This window comes from Bos taurus, chromosome 2, assembly GCF_002263795.3.
Source record: "Bos taurus isolate L1 Dominette 01449 registration number 42190680 breed Hereford chromosome 2, ARS-UCD2.0, whole genome shotgun sequence".
Lineage (NCBI taxonomy): Eukaryota > Metazoa > Chordata > Mammalia > Artiodactyla > Bovidae > Bos > Bos taurus.
The window spans coordinates 47,205,292-47,227,952 of NC_037329.1; the positions used below are offsets into that span (position 1 = coordinate 47,205,292).

Sequence of the window (22,661 nt, forward strand, 5' to 3'; positions counted from 1 at the left end):
TGACCAGCATTCATTAGGTCATCTGCCTTACATGTCCCTGCCATCCCCTAAAGGAAAGTGACCTTGCAATAACCAACCTGCTTTTTGCCTCTCTGCTCCTGTTACCTTCTGCCAATAAAAGTCTTTCACTTTCTACATCTCCTTAGAGCTTCTATCTGCTAGATTGGATGCTGCCTGGTTCATGAATCACAGAATAAAGCCAAAAAGATTTACCTTTTGAATTTTATTTCAATGTCACAACCCCATATATTTGAGTGGCATTTGTGTAAGATGCTTGCATACAGTTTCTCACTGATGCTCACAGCAAACTGAAGAACGGAGGACAGTGGGCTACAAAACTCCCTGATTCAGGTATGGAGATGAGGTTGTTGAGATGCTACACAGTTAAATGGGCTGACCACATCCCAGAGTGGTTCCCTGGGAAGTAGAGCCAGGTCCAGGTCCCAACTCCATCCTTCTTCCATGACTGACTAGCATCACTGCCAGATGGCCCATGCTTCAGGGGTATTTTGCTCAGAAGAGGGCATTGCAGGGTAGCGAGGACACCAGGGCTGCTGGTTGGGGTCTGGCTAGCAGGTAGCCAGATTGGCACTGGCTGAAGGAATTAGCATCGTGTGACCTAGACATACCTGCCTTGGGCCGGCCCTTCCCAACCCTGCAAGCGCCCAGGAGAGGCATCCTCAGACAGAAGCACGGGGAGTCTGTGACAAAATGGGGGTTTCAGGGGGACCCCACTACCGCTGTTCCTGCTCCTTTCTGTAGTTGGACGTGCATTTGCATGTGTGGTATGATTGGCATGTTTACTTTTCTAAAACTCAAAACACTAAAATGAGATCCTATTAATCATCATGACAGGGCTGGAGGTGAGGTACAGGGCAGCTATTATGAGCATGGGTCCCTGAGAGCCTTCTTCGAGGCTTCACACAGATCTATGGATGAGGGAACCCACCCAGGGCCCCCTCAGGCCTTCTGCTTGAGCTGGCTCAGCTGGGACAAGAGAACCCTGATCTTCTTTTAGCTTGAGAAGTCAAGGGATATAGGTCGTATATTTTTAAATGCAACCAGAGATAGCGTCCTAAAGAGAAAAAGAAGTCAACATGGGTAAGTGAAATTCTTACTACCTACAGTTTGAAAACCGTGACCCAAGTGACTGTTGCACTTCCAAGTGAGGCATCTCTGTTATTTCGATTGCCTAGTGGCTCAGTGATAAAGAAGCCACCTGCCAAGGTAGGAGATGTGGGTTAAATCCCTGAGTCAGGAAGATTCCCTGGAGAAGGAAACGGCACTCCACTCCAGGATTCCTGCCTGGGAAATCCCACGGACAGAAGAGCCTGGCAGGCCACAGTTCATGGGTTAGAAGAGTCAGACACAACTTAGTGACCAGACAACAACAACAATCCTTTCCTAGATGTTTTAGATTGCTTAAAGTAATTCAAATAATAGTAAGATCTCAGATTCCCATGAAAGGAGAAAGCACAGAAAGTTGCCAAGTAAGAAAACTTTGTATAAGTTCTTTACAAAATGATTTCTGAGGCTGGTTGCTGATTTTCACTACACACACACACACACACACACACACACACAGAGCACTGTTCTGAGAGGCAGTATTACTTAGCTGTGGAGAGTACACTCCTTAGGATCAGTCCACCTGGATTGCAATCCTTGCTTGTCCTCCCAGCTGTGAGACCTTGGGCAAGTTAATTAACCTCTCTGTGCCCATGCCCTCCCCACTGGAGACAACGGTGCCTACCTTATGGGGTTATTAGGAGGATTAGATGGATTAATACATGTAAAGCACTTAAAACAGTATCTGGCACAGCACCAGGAGAGGCTCTCACCTTAATCCACTACCAGCTGCAGCTTTCCAAGCGTAGTGAGGTTCTGGGACTGGCACACATTATTGGCAAGTTTGCCAATCTCCTTCATCTCAGGTATACATTCTGAAGGAGTAAAGTATCATTTTAGGACAATTTTTTGAAAAGCTGTCCTACAAGAATGATTTGCAGTCTGGTCATGGGTAGGGGTGAAGGTTTAGAGGGTCCCGGAAAGAGAGGTTCTTGCCAATTGGTAAAGAACCCACCTGCCAAATGCAGGAGATGCAAGAGATGTGGATTCAATCCCTGGGTTGGGAAGATCCCCTGGAGTAGGAAATGGCAACCCACTCCAGTATTCTCGCCTGGGAAATCCCATGGACAGGAAAGCATGGCGGGCTACAATCCATGGGGTTGCAAAGAGGCAGACACGACTGAGCACACACAGAAATAGAGGGGGCTTCAAACAGAACCTCCTTCAGCACTGGGGAAGCGAAGCAGGTGGAAGTTTCCAACCTTTGCATCCATGGTGCATTGTCAAGTAGAAAGACCCACAGGGGTTCCCTGAGAGTCTTTTATGATTTTGAGCCCAACTAACCACACGGAAATCAGTGTTTGCTCTGGGGATTGGCTAAAGAACCACCAAACACCAAAGGGAAAGTAAAAATCCCATGGCTCAGGATGCCTTTTGTCAAGTGAGCCCACATTTTTTCTTCTGATGTGTCATCTGAGAGATACCTCCCACTCCTGTTCAATTTACTATGTACATAAGACAAATCACAAGATGTAACCTGTCACAAATGCTGGAATTAAAGCTGCCAATACACACGTCACCAGTAATTGCCTCGGCAGATAGCTTCCGTTCCACATTCTCCCACAGACGCTCCAGCTCTGTAGCATTTCCAAGGCACAGCCTGAACACTGCTCAGAGCTCGATGGAACAGGAAACCTTGAGAATGGCTCGCGGGAGCCCAGGGAACAGATGGGGTTCATGCAGACCTACTGTATTGCAGAGCCGCTGGTCCTGGAACCTAGAGGTCGCCTCCCGTGGTACTGAAATGTGCTGTATAAATCAGGTCCTTTTGGGGGACTGCTTTCCCATCTAAAATAAATGGGCTTCAGCCTAAATATTAATCCACCATGTTTGAAGTTTTACTACTTAAGTTACCTTTAACAGTCTGGTAACTGCCTCTTCCAAGTTTTTTGGAGAATGACCAATTCAAGGAGATGGATAAGACATCATAAAAGCATATCATTTGCAGTGCCTTGAATTCTACTATAAAGCCTTTATTTGACATCCACCTTTCCACTTTCAATTGATAAAAGCAGTTTACTGTCTGGCTCTCAGGCAACATTAACCAAAGAACGAATGAGGGTTTTTACATACACAAGGCCACACACGGCCACAGAAGGTCAGTGACCCAAAGCAGGGCAGTCTCCGTGCTGAGAGAGCAGATAGAAATAATCCTGTGTCCTGCCAATTGTTATTCCCCAGTGGCTTCATACTCTGGCATCCTCTCACGAGATCTCAGAGCTGTACGTTAATAGAAATAGTAAGTTAGGGATGTCCCTGGTGGTCCAGTGGCTAAGACTCCATGTTCCCAATGCAGGGGGCCCAGGTTCAACCCCTGGTTAGGGAACTAGATCCCTTAGACCACAACTAAAGATCTTCATGCTGTAACTAAAATACCTCACATGTTGCAACCAAAGATTCCACCTGGGACTTCCCTTATGGTCCAGCGGCTAAGACTCCACGCTCCCAAAGCAGGGGACCTGCTGAGTTTGATTCCCAGTGAGAGAACTAGATCCCACATGTGACAACTAAGACCCAGCACAGCCAAATAAACAAAACAGCAATAATCAGTAGGTTAAAACAGGAATTCAAACACCCCAACAATTGTCAAAAGATGCCAATAACCTTTCAACATATGCAGAGCTCCAATGCATTAGTTGAAGAATGCCCATGAAGTAAAACATATTATTAGAACAAATCCTTCTTGTTCAAGAAGAAATTCAGAAATTCAGCTAATACATTGGTCTATCGCACTAACTCAATCATACTTTTTAAAAAGTTAAGATACTTACTGACATCAGTGGCCGTCTTTTCAGTGCTGAAGAAACAAAGGTCAGGTTTTCTTGGATCCTCAATGAAGGAAAAATTTAAAAACAGACATTCAAGCAAAGCAAAAGACAAAGAGGTAAAGGTTGACTTTGCTCAGGCTTTGAATTTGAGCCCTGTTCCCTAAAATGAACTCCTTCGAGGCCAGAAAATGGCCCATCCTCACACTGGCATTGAGGACTGCAAGGAGAGTGCCATTAAGATGACTCAGATAAGAAAAAACAGACCAGCCAAAGTTTAATTCAATTTTATTTTCCACTTTTAGTATTTTTCAAATTATACAACATGCAGTCTGCCAGAGTATCCATAGATCTTCATTTTAGAACCTAGAAGATAACCAAAATTGTCCATGGGCCAGGGGAGGGTTACTTCCAGCTCTTTTGTTACATGTACTATATTACAGCATCATAACTCGATACAAACTGCCATTCTCCCCCTCACACCACCAAAACAAATTCATCCACAAGTTTTTTTTTTTTTTTTAATGAAAGCTACTGTACAAATACATAAAGCCCAGAGAACACACATCTGCAGTACACACAACATACTTTACAAACTAGACATGGATAATTCTACAGAATTGCCCTATTCCCCTTATATCCACACACAGTGAAAAATATTTAAACTGATGAACAGATTTGTAAATATGTAAGTAGACTTCACGGAATGGTGCTTCCTTCGGCTGTTACCTTGACCTTATTCAGGATTTTTTAAAAAGTCTAAGCTGTTAATGTTCAGTGAAGGCATTTTAGACTATGACGGTTCCCGTAGCTTGCTTAAGATATGCAGTGTGAGACAACTTAGAAATGAAATCTTACCCCAGTCCCCTACCTCCTACCCCCTGCCAACAAACAACTTCCCTACTGGGTCATAAAGGCAGAGTCTAAATGTTTTCTGCCCAGCTTAAAAAATACACTTCAAAAGGAGACTGTTGAGAATTTTTATTTGCTTTCAGTTATTCCACCAGGAAAAAAGAAGTGATAATCTCCCCGTGAGTCTTGGAGATGGCTTAGTCTGGCCTTTGGACAGGAAAATCACTTCCCCCCATGAAAGTAGGGCTTCAAAAACTCTCTAGATGGATGCTACATTCTAGACAGTCCTTTTTACTTCATTTATCCCAATATTTCTACAAATTCTAATTTTCTTAATCATATAATACTATTTCCTTTAAAGTCTTAATCCACACTTATTGTTTTCCCTACTATCTGCCATTCCACAAGGCAAATTGTACAGCATTGGAAGAGATGATGCATTTACACAGAATTCTCCAGTAACTGACAAAAACCTACTTGGCATTAATATATTTTTGTCTCCAACCATAAATGTTGATATCTCAAACAGCATTCCTCTGATTCAACAATCCACCATCCTGCAGGGAGAGATTATCTGTAGAAATCATCTGGTTATTCCCTTTTAGCATCAAAGAGTAAACTTTCAAGAATTAGCTTGAAATATAAAATTATTCATAGAGGAGAAACACACACACACATACATACACACTCTAGCAAAAAGCAGCATACAACCAAAAAATATCATCATAGGCTCAGCCATTCACAAACGTAGTTTTCACATCTGGAGTACAAATGTAAAGAATGGTAGTCTAAGAAAGTGAAAATTGCATAAATGTGGCTTTTAACAAAAGTGATTCTATAAAGTATATCGTCCTGATATTACCTTATTAAGCAAAGTAACATTTAGGGATTCATTTGATTATACTGCATAATCCATTCCAATGATCTGCCTTTTAGTCACAGCGTAGGAAAGTTAGTTTAGAGGTCCTGAAAGACTGAAGCTAGGTGAACTGACTGGCTGATCAGCAACTAGCAGAATCATCTTTAAGAGACATCAAAGCCAACTTTCTCTATGAATAAAAGTGAACTGAATTTCGTGAATCCCTGACAGAGGTCAAGAAATATGGAACTACAAGTGAATGTTTCTTTTAGAAACATGAACAGGTCAAAGACCCCTTTAGAATTAGAAAGGGGGTGACCAGGGAAAAATGACTTTGTAAAGAATCTAAAATAATCTATTACCAAGAAAACCCAAAAGGAAGAATTCCTCACCTTTGTTCAATTTCCAAACACAGAGTTATACAGTTGCATAAGACAGCATAACCACAACAGTGGTTATGACAGTTTATTAACTGGCAATCCTCTTAAGGATCAATTTTAGCTTCTAAAATCAGAGGCAACCATATTAACAGCAAGGTTATAATCTATGGCATATGTTATTTATTATCTGATAAGGTTTGTCAAACCTGCTCTACAAGGATCTTTCTGTCAGACAGCAAATAGCACTGGAGCACTATCAACAATGTTAAAAAAAAATCAAACAAGAAGCTTTAAAAATGTAAATGAATGCAAACCTGTCATTCTTATGAAATAAATACTTCAGTGGAATTCACCCTCTTCTCTTGCCTTACTACCTGCCCCTCAAAACAAAACACACATAAAGTGCAACATTTAACAAATAAATTAAGTCAAAGCAGCTTTTCTTGGTTAGAGAAATTTTACACAAGAAGTTTGGAAATCAATTCGCTTTTTAGTGCTTTTTATACACATGCATGAGCGCACACACACACGAACTATCTCCCACCCACCAGCAATGAGAAAGCACCATGTCTCTCCTGGCATAATTTCATTCCAATGGTGAAAACAGCAGGGATAGAACCAGCTCACTCATCCCAGGTCGGCACAAGCATAGCATGAGTTCTTTCAATGAGATGGGTTTGGTCATCGTTGACTTAACCCTCAGATTTACCCAAACAAGTAGCAGCACATGAGACTAACTGAAGTGAATCCTTGTCAGTTTCCCTGGAAACTTTACTACTTGGACATTGATCATTTTAATATGCACAACTAGAAATAAAAGTTGAATCAGCTTTAGAGTCATGTATTTGAATGAAACTACAGCTGAACTGAAAAATCCACCCACTGATTTCTTCAAATTCTGCCTAAGAGAAACCTATCTATTTGCTGCCAAAGAGAGAACTCACCTAAACAGTCAGTAAGGATGGATTAATACAACAACATTCATAGGCACAAAAATATGTCACTTTCCCTCTAGGGCTTCTTTTTAAACTGCTGGAACGATCCTGGATTTCATCAGCAGTATCCCCACCAAGCTTACGATGGTTCCTTAGAGAAGAGGCCATCCCCTAAGAGAGCTCCTGTGTTCAGGGAGGAGGAAGTGAGGAGGGAGGCAGCCCCATTTCCACTCATCCAACTTTGCAGTATTTTCAACACGTCTGAAGGAATGATGTTTTACCTGGGCTGGCTGAGACTAGTCACTGCAGGTTCAGTAACAAGCAGCTCAGAGGTGAATGCTATGACTTTTTGCATTTACACAGATGTGTCTGAATGAACCCTGTCTACATTGCTACTGTGAGATTGTTTTTCTGCCTTGAACAAATATGCTTTGCATTTTAAAGGGTGCCATACTAAAAGGTGTATTTTACAGATCCAAAGATGTGACCAGGGTATTCAAAATGCATCTTTGGGGTGACTTGTTTTGGAAAAGTGTTCAGAATGAAAAATTTAAACCCTATAGCAACATTTTTGTGTTCCCTAAAAATATAAAGTAATGTGTTTATTTTACAGGAAACCAGACAGTTGTGGTGGTGGAGCAGGAGTCCCCACCTCCACGGCACTTGGTTGTTCCCCCTCAGGGAGTGGTGTTTGCTGGGACATGGCTGCCGAGAAACGAGTCTCCAAGAACCACCCAGGGACCACCCAGTGCCCCAGGCCCAAGGCCAGAGCAACGGGTCCCAGGAATAAGTGGGTCTTCTGTCAGCGTTCCCTTCAGATTTCTTGAGAAAAGTCCAAGCACGCATCTGTACACAGAAACTCTATACAGCTCAAATATCTGAAACTGGTGTACTGCAGATGGCTGGGGTAAGCAAGTGTAAAAGAAAATGGAAAGTGTAGAAGGGAGAAAAATAACGGAACTGGTGATTAATGTAGTCCTTGACATGCTACGTGGAGAGTCATATCTGTTGAAAGAGAATCAAAGAGAGAAAGAACATAGGAGTTAGAGAACACAATAGAAATTCACTCCTTAGGGGGAAAAAAAGTTTTAATTTTAGATATTTAGACCAGAGCTGTCCCAACAGAAATACCATGTGAGCCACACATTTAATTTTATTAATAAATGTTCAGGTGGCCACATAAGTAATTATTAGAGATTGAGATGTTTTACATTAAAATGTTACTACTGAGATAGTTCACAGTCTTTTTTGCCAGTGTTTGTCAACTGGTGTGTTTTTGCACTTTCCATACATCTTAGGGTGGACTTGGCCACAAGTCAAGTGCTCAGAAGTCACCTGTGTGCTGAGCAGTGAGCCTACTGGACAGCACAGCCTCCTACTTCGTGCTTTTGCTCTAAGACAATAGTCTCTTCCCTAATGACTCAGATGCTAAAGAATCTGCCTACAGTGTGGAAGACCCAGGTTCAATCCCTGGGTTGGGAAGATCATCTGGAGAAGGGAATGCGCTACCCGCTCCAGTATTCTTGCCTAGAGAATTTCATGGACAGAGGAGCCTGGTGGGCTACAGTCTACAGGGTCACAAAGAGTTGGACATGATTGAGCGACTAACACTTTCACTTTCACTTTTCACAGTGTCTTCCAAAAGTCAGCACCTATTGAAATGACAGATATTTGGAGAAATAGAATTCATTTTCTCATTCCTTGGGGGAACTCAAACACCAATTCTCACTTGCCAGCACTTGAAGACATCCAGGCAGGTCAGACACAGCCCCCCAAGCCAAGCTCTCTCAAGGCAGAGACTCCCAGTCCTGAAAAGCACTGTTTTGTCTCCCCAGGGTGATGAAGTTACGCAGTAGGCCCTCTCTGATGTCACTCCACATCCCACCAGATGTTCATCTGATCACAGTCGAGTCTCCAGGATGAAATGTGACCAGTTCTGACTCAGAGGCCAGCCCTTCGTCAGCCTTCGGACCAACTCCAGTGAACTCTACTTTCAGCAAGAAACAAAAGTCTCAACCTCCTCACACCGGCTGGAAGCCCCGGTCTGTCTGGGGTCCTGCCTGTGGGTTTTGTGCAGAGATCATGGTGCTTGTGGGGTGGGGAGTGGGTGACAGGAGAGCTTAGTACAGCCTCATCCTTAAGGAATACACGGGAAGTGCCAGGCACAGGAAATGTGACAGTCACTAAGAAAAACCCAACTGCTCTTTTGATTGTAAAAACTTCATGTAGATACATAATGGAATGCTACTTGGCCATCAACAAGAATGAAGTTTTGTCATTTGCAGCAACATGGATGATGGACTGGGAGGGCATTAAGTCAAGTAAGTCAGACAGAAAGACAAACACTGTATGCTATCACTTATACGTGGAGTCTAAAAAACAGAAACTAGTGAACACAACAGAAAAGAAACACACGCACAGATATAGAGAACAAATGAGCAATTGTCAGTGGAGGGAGGGAAGGGGCAGGGGCAAGACAGAAGGAGGGGATTAAGAGGGACAAATCACCATGCAAAAAATAAGTAAGCTACAAGGATATACTGCAAAGCACAGGAAATAATAGCCAGTATTTTATAACAACAATAAATGGAGTACAATCTATAAAAATTTTAAATCACTATGTTGAACACCTGAAACTAATATAAGATCATAAAGCAATTATACCTAAAAAAAAAAAAAAAGAGGGGACTTCAAGTGGACACACATCTGTTTTTGCCCCGAGGAGCCTTACATTCAAACTTGGTGCTCAACTGTGATCAATATCTCAGCTTCCTACTACAACGCTCTCTCCCTAATTTTTTTGTCTTCACTCTCCTGATTTATGTGTTATAATATTGTAAGCAACATCACATATTTTGTATAAATAAGTAGGATATAAATTACAAATAAATGGGGAAAAAATCAGAGTGTGGAAAAGGGATTTTAAAAGTAGATGAGAGCAAAGTAGGTGGTGGGGGAAAGGGAACAAGGAATACAAATTGAGTAGAAAAAAAGAGAACACATTCCTTTTTAGAATATTACCTCTTCTCCCACTCAAAAAATAAATAGTCAGGGAGATCATACAATAACTACCATTTCTTGTTCCCAATAGTGCAATTGCTCACAATTACAAAGCTGCTGCATTAAAAATATAAAGCCATCTTATATTCCTGTCATTTTTAGAAGTCAGATAGAGGGAAAGAGATCTGGTTTTGGAAAGAGCATCTTTACCAGAGGAGACTCTCTGGTAAGACTGTGTGCTTTATTAGCACCAGAAATGAAAACCCTAAAAGCATAATCATAGTTGTCATTTAAATCTATTTTGAGCTGAAAACCAATAGGCTCAAGAATGCTTTCTAAATAGTACCTTTGAAATGCCCATTTCACTTTCCTTACAGGTTCATTTTTCCAAGTGATCTCAGAATCATTCATGGTTCACTCTGGTCAGATGAGGCTGCTGTCCTGCATGCCTGCAGGAGAGACTGAGCACATACTTTACATGTAGGATTATGGCTTAACGTGATGACTGCAGCCTACCCATGTTGACAGAGCTGAGCGTTAGACACACAGACTCTATGGGGCGGCCCCAATAACTCCAGCGGACCATGAAGCGACACAATTTCCATAGAAGGCCTTTCACTCAAATCCCCCAGCTCCCTTCAATGTGCAAGCTGCTGCACGTTTTGGCTAACAGTCTGGAAGAAACGGGGGTTCGCAAAGGAGGCCCAACCTGCTTAGTTTAACCGCCTCTAGGAGATAGAGAGGGAACTGAAATTGTGAGGGGTTCTGAAAGGAAACACAGCAACTCTACCAAGAAAACGCCCTTTATTACTTAGAGGTACACCTTTTTCATCCTGAGTTAAAGATCTTCATGGGCATGTATGCCAAAGTAGTCTTTTCCCCAGGTCCAAGGATGGACTTGGATACTCCCATCCATCCCCTAACTATCTGGATGTTCACCTCCTCTGACAAACTCCGGGGAGAAGACAGATATAACATATAGAGGCCAGTGGGTTAGCCCCCCAAAAAACCATTTCTGACTTCTGAACAGAGACTGGCCATCCAGACAAGCTTGGTGAACCTTGAGAACCCGGCACTGTTGACCCTCCTTAGATGGTTCAGAGGAGCCACTCACTCACCTAAAAGCATACTGGCCCAAGCATCCTGCTACTGGACTGTCTGTGGGCCTCTGCATCACTGGGGATAGTAACTCAGAGCGGCAATGTGTGACCAGATTGAGCAAGAAATAAAATCACCTTCCTTTAGAAGAGGTGGGGAAGGTTGAAGAAAGAAACTAATTATATATGGGTTTTGCAAGAAGCCGTTAGAGACTTCCCCCCACCAACTTTGGCTTTTGCAATTGCTTGCAATGGATTTATGCTTAATCCAAATAATACATAGTTTTATCTTTCCTTTTGCCTTTCTACAATTCAGTCCCCACATTGTAAGAATTACCAGTTGTATCAGATGTACCACTGCTGAATAGAACCAAATTTGTCCCACGGGGGCACTCGTGCAACCTGCTGTTGAGGGAGAGTTTTATTTGCTCTGAATTCGTAACTCTGAGAAGCGTACCACTGAGGAGAGTCAAGTCCAGTGACTGTGCTGGAGATGAAGGAAGGAATTCTTTCCCTCAGCTCCTCCATGATCCCCCCCTTGGAAGGCACAATGCTAGTTTCAAAGTCCCAGGTTACACCAGTGCTGTCTGCAGTCACTTCTTTCCTTTCTCCCCCAGGTCCTGCTTCACCTACTCCTTTTAGGCCTGTCCCCACGCCCATAACATTCATGGTCTAATTTGTCAGGGTCTAATTTTTTCCAGATACTCTATTGACTTTTCACTCTACTTTCACATGATCTCATTTAATTCCCAGCACAAGCCCGTGATAAAGGTACTCTGGTCGTAATTTCATGCCATGGATTTTTTAGCTGTTAAACGGACAGGAACCTTGTCTGGAGGGACAAGGCTGGATTTGCTTCATATATTTCAACTGAAACAACTCAACTGCAGCAGACAGAAGGCCTGCAGCAGATGTGAGAAACCAACTGTTGTCTTTTAAGCTTAGTAAGAGATCTGCAAAAAACTGTAAAAACAAAACAAAACAAAACCCAGTGCCATTCTAAGTTTTTGTTTTGGAAATTTATTACTTTTCATTAAAAATGGCATTTTATACTACCAATCAGCAGATACAACTCAGAAATATTAATATAAAAGCTCTTTGAGTTCACCAAGCTTTTTAGGAATGTCAAAGGTCCTAAGGTCAGGAACCTTGAGAACTGCTGCAGAGCAGATCAGAGCTCTCAGACCAGGATCCCCCACTAACAAGTTGTCCAGATCTTGACGGGTCACTCTGCCTCTCTGCAGGATGTCGAATGAAGCGGGATGCAGGGCTCACTGGGGACTATCACAACGCTGTAAATCAGCTATGAAAAGTGCCAGTCACTAGGTCATGTCCAATTCTTTGCGACCCCATAGACCGTATCCCGTCAGGGTCCTCTGTTCGTGGGATTCTCCCGGCAAGAATACTGGAGTAGGCAGCCATTCTCTTCTCCAGGGGATATTCTGGGACCAGGGATCAAACCCAGCTCTCCTGCATTGTAATCAGATACTTTTATCATCTGAGCCACCAGGAAAGCAACTATATACTCCAATATAAAATAAAAACTAAATTAAAAATAAATAAAACACTTAGAAACTTTTATAAAAAGAAGAAAGAGAAAGAAAAACAATTAACAAATAAACTCACAATAAGATCCTGAAGTAGTAAAACCAGAAAGAGGTAGCACTACTCTGCAACGACTGTCAGTGATCCAGGGAATGTCACATAAATCAGAGACCCAGGGGTCAGGACAGACTCCTGAGCTCTTCAATGGCTTTCTGTAGTTACATTCACCTGGGTGACACTGCTATAAACTGCAGAAGTTCTTTTCCAGAGCTGTTTTCTTTATGCCTCAAAACATGAAATCACAGTGGTTAATAAAAAAAAGCATCCTCAAATGCACTTCAAGAGCCCAGTTAGTGCCTTCTGGCTCTACCACCACGATTTTGCCAATATTTTATCAAAGTGTATCAAAACTTTATTAAATAGGATATAATTTCTAGACCTGATATATATATATATATATATATATATATATATAGTTTTTAATATGTGTACAGTTCAGTTCAGTTGCTCAGTCATGTCCGACTCTTCGCGACCCCATGAATTGCAGCATGCCAGGCCTCCCTGTCCATCACCAACTCCCGGAGTTCACTCAAACTCATGTCCATCGATGAGTGATGCCATCCAGCCATCTCATCCTGTCGTCCCCTTCTCCTCTTGTCCCCAATCCCTCCCAGCATCAGAGTCTTTTCCAATGAGTCAACTCTTTGCACGAGGTGGCCAAAGTATTGGAGTTTCAGCTTTAGCATCAGTCCTTCCAAAGAAATCCCAGGGCTGATCTCCTTCAGAATGGACTGGTTGGATCTCCTTGCAGTCCAAGGGACTCTCAAGAGTCTTCTCCAAACCACAGTTCAAAAGCATCAATTCTTCGGCACTCAGCTTTCTTCACAGTCCAACTCTCACATCCATACATGACCACTGGAAAAACCATAGCCTTGACTAGACGGACCTTTGTTGGCAAAGTAATGTCTCTGCTTTTGAATATGCTACCTAGGTTGGTCATAACTTTCCTTCCAAGGAGTAAGCGTCTTTTAATTTCATGGCTGCAGTCACCATCTGCAGTGATTTTGGAGCCCAGAAAAATAAAGTCTGACACTGTTTCCACTGTTTCCCCATCTATTTCCCATGAAGTGATGGGACCAGATGTCATGATCTTCGTTTTCTGAATGTTGAGCTTTAAGCCAACTTTTTCACTCTCCTCTTTCACTTTCATCAACAGGCTTTTTAGTTCCTCCTCACTTTCTGCCATAAGGGTGGTGTCATCTGCATATCTGAGGTTATTGTTATTTCTCCCAGCAATCTTGATTCCAGCTTGTGCTTCTTCCAGTCCAGCGTTTCTCATGATGTACTCTGCGTGTAAGTTAAATAAGCAGGGTGACAATATACAGCCTTGACATATTCCTTTTCCTATTTGGAACCAGTCTGTTGTTCCATGTCCACTTTTAACTGTTGCTTCCTGACCTGCATACAGATTTCTCAAGAGGCATGTCAGGTGATCTGGTATTCCCGTCTCTTTCAGAATTTTCCACAGTTCATTGTGATCTACACAGTCAAAGGCTTTGGTATAGTCAATAAAGCAGAAATAGATGTTTTTCTGGAACTCCCTTCCTTTTTTGATGATCCAGTGGATGTTGGCAATTTTATCTCTGGTTCCTTTGCCTTTTCTACAACCAGCTTGAACATCTGGAAGTTCACGGTTCACATATTGCTGAAGCCTGGCTTGGAGAATTTTAAGCATTACTTTACTAGCGTGTAAGATGAGTGCAATTGTGTGGTAGTTTGAGCATTCTTCAGCATGGCCTTTCTTTGGGAATGAGAACTGACCTTTTCCAGTCCTGTGGCCACTGCTGAGTTTTCCAAATTTGCTGGCATATTGAGTGCAGCACTTTCACAGCATCATAATGACAGTGCGCCAGGCTGCGACGGCACCAGAGCGGCCTAGAGGAGCTACCCAACGCCCGAGGTCAGGGACAGCGGCCGGAAGGAGGTACCCCACGTCCAAGGAGCGGTGGCTGCGCAGGCACAGGAGGGCCGAGAGGAGCTACTCCATGTTCAAGGTCAGGAGGGGTGGCGGTGAGGAGATACCCCTCATCCAAGGTAAGGAGCAGCGGCTGTGCTTTGCTGGAGCAGCCGTGAAGAGATACCCCACGTCCAAGGTAAGAGAAACCCAAGTAAGATAGCAGGTGTTGCGAGAGGGCATCAGAGGGCAGACACTGAAACCATAATCACAGAAGACTAGTCAATCTAATCACACTAGGACCACAGCCTTGTCTAACTCAATGAAACTAAGCCATGCCGTATGGGGCCACCCAAGATGGGCGGGTCATGGTCTGACAGAATGTGGTCCACTGGAGAAGGGAATGGCAAACCACTTCAATATTCTTGCCTTGAGAACCCCATGAACAGTATGAAATATGTACAGTCCTCAAAATAACAGTGTTCAGCTACATCAACACTGAAAGGCACCTGAGGTCTTTGGTTCATTTTCACTATATTTTCAACTGTATGCTTTCCTTGTCATGAAAATCTGAAGCATTAATATACGCATCTTCTAGATTATCTAGCTGACTACCTTGTAACCAACTTCAGCCCCACACCTGCTTTATGCCAAAACCAAGTTGGTGCTTCTTGTCACAGCTTTTATCATCTTCAGGTAAAATCCAGACAATGGGAAGATGAGGCATTCCAGCCATGAAAAGACAGAATGACTTGAAAGCAAGGGGTGATCCTGCAGGGATTTTTAACAGAAAAAGAGGGTGAAAGAACTGTCATGTCTGGACACACATGATGAACTCCACCGAATGCAGTACATACTACAGTCACGTTGCTCTTTATTTTCAGCAGAAGACTGTCATTGTTAAGTTAGTAAAGCTTAGTAAAGGTTGGTGGTTTGGATTTTCGACTTTTTAAATCTACTTTGTAAATCTTTTTCAACTTGATAGTTGTGGAACATCTACCAGTTTAAGGAGTGAACACTTTTTTTTAATTTGCACTATAATAAATAAATAATAGATAAAATTAAAAACTAATAAATTTAAATTAACTACAGGAATCTGTGAGAATTTTATTTCCTTAAAAGTACTCTATTTACTACTCAAGTTTGAGAAATAAGAGAGGAAAACCAAAAAACGATGGATTCTGCCTCAAAAAGCCTTTCAGAAAAAGGCCGAGCTTTCAGTAATGCCCCACTTGTGCCATCTGGTGGATATACTGGAACCAGTGCACACTGCACAGCAAAGGAAGCAATCCCAGCTCCAGGGCCCTGGGTACCAGGCAGCTGGACAATTACTGAAACGGTGTCTACCTTAATTAAACGCAGGGCCTGGAATAAGCACTCAGCACTACCCAAGAGGCCTATTTCATACCTCTCTTCAGCCTGCAACCCCATGTCCCCCAACCCTCTCAGCAGATGACTTGACTTAATTGCACAGGAAAACAAGCACTAATATGAGCTCTGTTTTCACCTTCCTGCATGCCCCATTTACCAGAACTTTCTATTCTGCCTTGGGTACAGCGTTGCCTTCGTTTATGTTCAGATCAAAGCCTCTCACAGGAAGCCAATACTCTCTACTGTAATTCTTCCGGCTGCAAAGTTATCAATTTCCCTTCTGAGTTGGGTTATTACCATCACTGTATAAATAAGCTGTAATAGCTGCCATCTTAAAAAAGAAAAGCAGGGATTTCCCTGGTCCAGTGGTTAAGAGTCCGCACATCCATTGCTGGGGGCACACAGGTTCGAGCCTGGTCAGGGAGCTAAGATCCCACATGCTGTGGAGTTCGGCCAAAAAAAATTGAAAAAAAAAAAACCGCAAACCCTATCTTAATCTCACATCCCTCCATTTCTCTGCTGCTTCAAACAAAACTCCAAGCCGCAAGCAGGTACTGACTCTGTTTCCCCACCCCCACACTCTGCTCCATGCTGCCCTCTTAGTGCTAAAGCTGAGGTTTCTGCCCTCGGGCCTCCAACAACCATCAGTCTCTGTGGTTATCTCCCTGGAGCTCTGAGCAGCCTTCAGCAAAGCTGACCACCTCCCCTTAGGAGCCCGGGCCTCACTCTGCCTCCCTGAACCTAACATTCTCCTCCTCAGGCCCCTTTATCGCTGCTACCTCTTTTTTCTGCCCTTTCCATTGGCCAGTCCCCAGATCTGGTCAAACCTTCCTCACTCTCTGCCTCTGTCCACCCTTTCTCCAGGTGACCTCCTGGACATGTGGTTTTAAACACAATCCACAGACCATAACTCTCTATGACCTCAGACCTGACCTCTCGCCTGAGCTTGCAGGTTTCTGCCTACTCAGCATACCTGCCTGATGGTGAGCTAGGCTGAGTTGTCTCAGAGGAATCTCACAATCCACCAAGCTCTCTTTTCCATAAAACCTGCATTGCCCAATTTTCCCAGTCATTGCTAAAAGGTACCAATATTTACCCGGTTGCTAGGGCCCCAGCCCAGAGACCACCTTTGATTCCCACCTACCCCTCCTCCTCACCCTCCCACCCTCAGCTCTCTAACACAGGCCAACTCTGACCACTTGCTACCGCCACCTAGCTCAGGGCTACTCCCCCGACACCCGCCCAAGTGGACATCCGCAATAATACCCCCAGGGGAGTCCCCTGCACTTACTCTCACCCCACCCCTATCCTTCTTCCAAAGTCCAGCTCTCGCAGACCTTTCCTAGTCATGAACCCGTCCCATCAACTCCCAGGCCCAAAGGCCCCAGTGAACCCCAGGCTTAGCTTACACTCTAAACTGCTCATCTCAGTCTCAATTTATCTGGTTCCATCTCCCTCCCCAAATTACGATACTCTCCCCTGTTCTGTGCTCCAGCCTTATCAGCCTTCCTGTGGTTCCTCAAACGTGCCGCAATCTGGACCCACCTTCCAGCGAGTGTCTGTGCACATATCACCATGGGGCTGGCATGTCTCATCATTTAGTTCTCAGCTCAAAAGTCACCCCCTCTCCTAAATAAGTGTCCCTAATCTTTATTTTATTAAGCTGTTCTTATTTTCTTCAGAACACTGACCACTATTTGCAGTTACCTTCTTTATCTGCTATCTCTCCCCTACAAGCATGTCAGTACACAAGAACAGAGCCTTTGTCTCTCTACTGTTAAACCAAGTACAGAGCAAGTATAAAATGCCTGATCCCATTTGGCAGATAAAGAAATTGAGGCTAAAAGAAGTCAAGCAACTTGCCCAATGTCACAAAAGAACAGAGCCAAGGCCAGGGCTGGAACCCACATGTGGCCAATTCCATCCCCCGTGTCCTCAGTCTGCTGCACCATGCTGCCCCATGTCTGGTTTTGGTGCTTGAAAAAGATGGTCCCCATCCTGCTGAAGCAGCCCTGGCCCCCAGATTTTAATATGAGATCAAAGCTGGCACTGTCCTGGGTTCTTTTGATTTCCACACGTTGGCCTCTTCGGTGGCTCTGAAACTCTGAGCATAAACCCAGAGATGCATTGTGACTATATTCTCTGCATCCTGAAATGAAGCGGAAAGAAATCCCAAAGGGACCCAGATGCTGCCTGAATATGAAGGTGCCATTCTGGCTCCAACAGGAGGGCTGGGAAGATCAGCAGCTGAGACCGTTGCTACAGGACAGACACACTTCAGAATAAGCATCCAAAGAGCAGAAAGTGTCAGTCGTTCAGTCGTGTCCAACTCTCTGTGACTCCATAGACTATAGCCCACCAGACTCCTCTGTCCATGGGATTCTCCAGGCAAGAATACTGGAGTGGGTAGCCATTCCCTTCTCCAGGGGATCTTCCTGACCTTCGGATAGAACCTGCATCTCTTGCATTGCAGGCGGATTCTTTACCTGCAATGCCACCAGGAAAACCCAAAAAAGATCATCTCAAAAAGGCTTTGATCCACTTAATAAATGAATTCCATATGTCTATTTTTTTAAGCCATGCTGTGAGGCTTGCAGGATCTCAGTTCCCCAAAGACTAAACCCAGGCACTCAGCAGAGAGTGAGCAGAGTCCTAGCCACTGGATCGCCACGGAATTTCCTCCAATTATTTTTTTAAATAAGCTTATTTTTAATCAGCATTTCCTCAGTTCCAATTATAATTCCCTACTCCATTGGTTATCATCCTTTTTTTTTTCAACTCCACTAACCAATGCCCAATTATTTTCATAAAAATAGTCAATGTTGTTGTTTATAATATTGGGATAAATACACGCTAGTATATTTTAAACCCCTTATATCTGGTCACAGCACCAAACAGAATACTCAGACATCAGCCTTCTCCACTTAGTGCTTATAATCTATTGCTACAGAGACTAAAAACTGTTTTGCAACAACTATGAGAATTAGAAGATAACATAAACCAGCATTCATTAACCACCCACCTTGTGCCAAACTTGCACTGCTCACCTCTCCCACAGCTGCCATTTTGTTGAGCACTCGTTATGTGCCAAGCCGCTCAGAAGCATGACCTCATTTAGCCCTCAAATCACTGCAGTGCCCAGGGAAAGGACTCTCCCCATCTCACAGATGACAAGACTGACTCTGGATTAAGAACGCGAAAGGCCTGACACCTGACCCAGGTCTCTGTCCAAAGTCAAGCCCCTTAACCCCTCCGCCACCCTGACACTTGCATTGGGGTCTGTTTGGTGACGTTGTGAAAACACTCAGCCATGGGAGTTATATGAATAGATAATAAGGTGGGTGGAGAAGGTTCCAATTTCAGATAAAATCATCAAAACCACTCTTAGCACTCTGAGTTAGAAACAAAAGAAACGAATCACCATGCTGGGTGAGGGTGCGTCTATACTCTGAAGGTGTTGAAAGTCTCAAGACTCTGAGACTTTCAGGCTAGGGTGATGGCTGGCTGCCATATGGTTGTATGTATCTTACATAAAAGTGGGTCTCACAGGCCTTTCTGGGAGTGCCCGAGGAATGGGACCTTCCACTGAGCAGTCTCTGGAGCCAGAATCCCTGGGCTGGTGCATTCCTTAGGAGCTTGCTGGAGCCAAGCACACACATGAACACGGTGCTTCCACCAAACGGGTAATAGAGATATTACATCTTGCACAGAGCTGCTGCAGAGTGTGTGTTCAATAAACAGAGTGCTGGGAGGACTCTGCTGGTGGCCCCGTGGTTAAGACCCCACATTCCCAACTCAGGGGGCCAGGGATTGATCCCTGGTCAGAGAACTAAGATCCCACATAGCGCCACTAAGACCCAGCACAGCCAAACAAATTTTTAAAAAAAGAACCACCAGAGTGCTGGCTGCCTATCCAACATCCAAACTCATCATTCCAGGCAAGAGAACACTGCTCTTATCTGGGGCAGTGATGAGTCCAGCCAAAGACCACCTTCTCCAGCCCCCCTGAAGCAGATGTGATCGTGTGTCTCAGTTGTGTCAGAGGGGTGCAGGCACTGGAGCTGGCTGGCACCTCTGGAAGGGCAACTTAAAGGAAGCTGATTCAACTGCATGAGCTGCTTCCACCTTTCCCCAGCTGCTCTCTCTGCTTGCGCAACACAGCACACAGGCTAAATGTCCATCCACAGAGGAACGGATAAAGAAGATATGGTATGCGCATACAATGGAATATTACTCAGCCATAAAAAGGGACGAAACTTGGTCATTTGTAGAGACATGGATCAACCCGGAGTCTGTCATGCAGAGCAAAGTAAGTCAGAAAGAGAAAAACAAATATCATATATTAACATGGAGCACAGGTACTACAGTTAGGACTGCAGAAGTCATTAGGTGACCGTGAGGAAGGGAGGCACTTGCTGAGGTCAGGGAGCCTAAGTTTTGTCACTATGCAGTTCCCCCAGCCATTGACAGACCACCCTTAAATGTCCTTCATGTGACAGAGAAATAAACATCCATCCTGTATAAGCCACTTTCTGATACTTTAGGCTACCAGGTCTCAAAGGCTTCCCAGGTGGTGTGAGTGGTAATGAACCCTCCTGTCAATGCAGGAGACACAAGAGACATGGGTTTGATCCCTGGGTCGGGAAGACCCCCTGGAGGAGAAAATGGCAACCTACTCCAGTATTCTTGCCTGGAGAATTCCACGGACAGAGGAGCCTGGCCGGCTGTAGTCCATGGGGTCGCCAGAGTTGGACACAACTGAGTGAGAGCATGCAGGCAGCAGTCACCTGGGGCATGTGGTGAAAACATGAAGGTCCAAACCCTACACTATTTCAAGGAGCCCGGGTCTCTGGATGCTAGGTGATGCTGACACTCACCGAAGGTCGAGAGCCCGTTAGGCTTTCTGAACTAAGTTGCCCAATTTGCTCTTACAGCTCCCTTCAAGTGTCAACCCCAACACCGATAAGATGGAGTCAAAAACAATTTTTTCACATCCAGTTTTACTTTGTTGTTGTTTAGTCACTCAGTCACATGCGACTCTGCAACCTAGGGAGTATAGCCCGCCAGGCTCCTCTGTCCATGGGATTTTCCAGGCAGGAATACTGGAGTGGGTTGCCTTCACTTCTGATTAAAAGCAGAGATCACATCTGAATAGGGTGACCCATCACCAAAATAATTTCCCATCCACCCTTCCAGGATACAGCAGAAGATAGAGGGCACACTGCCCACCATGGGCATGGTGTGTCCTGCTCCTTGACATGCTGCTGGGGCAGGCCATGCGAAAGCTTCCTCCTTGGAAGTTTTGTCTGAGCCTTAACAATACTGTCGTAGCCTGTGAGGGGGGCTCCAGCCCTTCATCTTCACTTGCCTTGAAGTGCAAGTGAAAGTCACTTGGTCCAACTCTGGGATCCTATGGAATTCTCCACGTCAGAATACTGGAGTGGGTAGCCTTTCCCTTCTCCAGGGGATCTTCCCAACCCAGGGATCGAACCAGGGTCTCCTGCATTTCAGGTGGATTCTGTACCAACTGAGCTATCAGGGAAGGCTAAATGTGGACCCACTCTTTCTTGACTTGCCCTGATCATTGCGGTTTTGTCGCCAAGCTCACCCATTTTGCAAGCTCTCCTAGTGAGGGTTCAGAGTCCACGGTCAGCATTAGGAGCCACCTCCTCCCATCTATAGGTTACTGGCATGAAGTCAGTTTCTCTAAACAGAGTTTTCTGGCCACCGAGCTGTCTCTCTGCCCTGCCCAACCAGTAAACTCTTTCCCTCAAGCACAAAAGGACAGGCCTGTACTGCCCTCTCTTTTCTCAAGCACACCACTTTTTCCTTTGTGCTGACATGGTACAGCCAAGTCAGGCATGTGGATTGTGAGAAGAGCAGTTTTCAGACCAGCATCTCAAAGAAAAAAAGTGGTCCAGACTTAGCTAGATGAAAATTTGCACAATTCTTTAAAACCCCATTTGTTGAGTTCAGGTAGTAATTATAAACACATGACTTTTGATTATCTGGCTCTTTCTTAGGTTCGGTTCCTGAGACTTAGAGCAACCACCCATGTCTGCCTGCTCTGGGCAAAAGCACCTAACAAACAGGTAATGCCATTTCGGATGCCAGCTACAGAGGGGAGTCCCACAGACAAAAGGAGGCTGGCATGACTCATTCACCACGCCCTCCCCACCTCCAGAGGGTCCCAGCACCAGGTGGCCTGAGCTGGAAGACCCAAAGGCTCTAGACTGAGTTGGGGGTAAACGCAAGCCCCCAATAACCTGAAGGCCCAGGGCTTGTGCTAGGCGGAGCTGAGCTGTCTACACACGGGGGGCTGAGCTCCTGGCAGAGGCGAGGAGAGCCCCTGGTGTTGCCCCGGACAGAAGCCACCCAACACCAGGGACTCACTTCATATTTATTTCTGGTGGTGAGTGGAGCTTGAAGAGCCACCTCCTCCCCCTCGGATGGTGTGGACTGCCGTTGGAGATGATGCAGGGTAGTGTCCAGGGCGGATGGGCTTGGCTGTGTCCAACAGACAGAAAAGAGAGAAGAGACATTCAGAAAGGGCTTACACAGCTGCATCCAGATACCTCCTGGTCACATGCAAAAACCAAGAGGCACAATCTTCTCATCAACATTGCAATTCTTATCAGATACCAGACTTTTCTGAAGACAGGAGGTTTGCCCTTCTATTAGCACACTTAGCTAATCCAAGCCACCCAATATATATCAGTTACTTCAATTCTGATTAATGAAAATTAGAGACAACAGACTTTCAGTTTTATCTGAGGCA

General features: G+C 44.4%; 1 protein-coding gene across 3 annotated transcripts in view; it reads right to left on the reverse strand.

The window, feature by feature from the left end:
* Positions 1-4,161: 4,161 nt before the first annotated feature.
* Positions 4,162-22,661, reverse strand: part of KIF5C (kinesin family member 5C) — a 159,491-nt gene continuing 140,991 nt past the window's right edge. The window contains exons 25-26 of one of the 3 annotated variants that reach the window (XM_005202465.5): positions 22,277-22,390; positions 4,162-7,921 (exon numbers count right to left, since the gene is read on the reverse strand). In XM_005202465.5, the coding sequence (XP_005202522.1) occupies positions 22,284-22,390 (107 nt within the window). In that variant the 3' untranslated portion in view covers positions 4,162-7,921; positions 22,277-22,283. Of the gene's footprint in view, positions 7,922-12,048; positions 12,484-22,276; positions 22,391-22,661 lie in introns of those variants that run through there. The other 2 variants (NM_001076127.2, XM_010802009.4) reach the window with 2 other exon arrangements.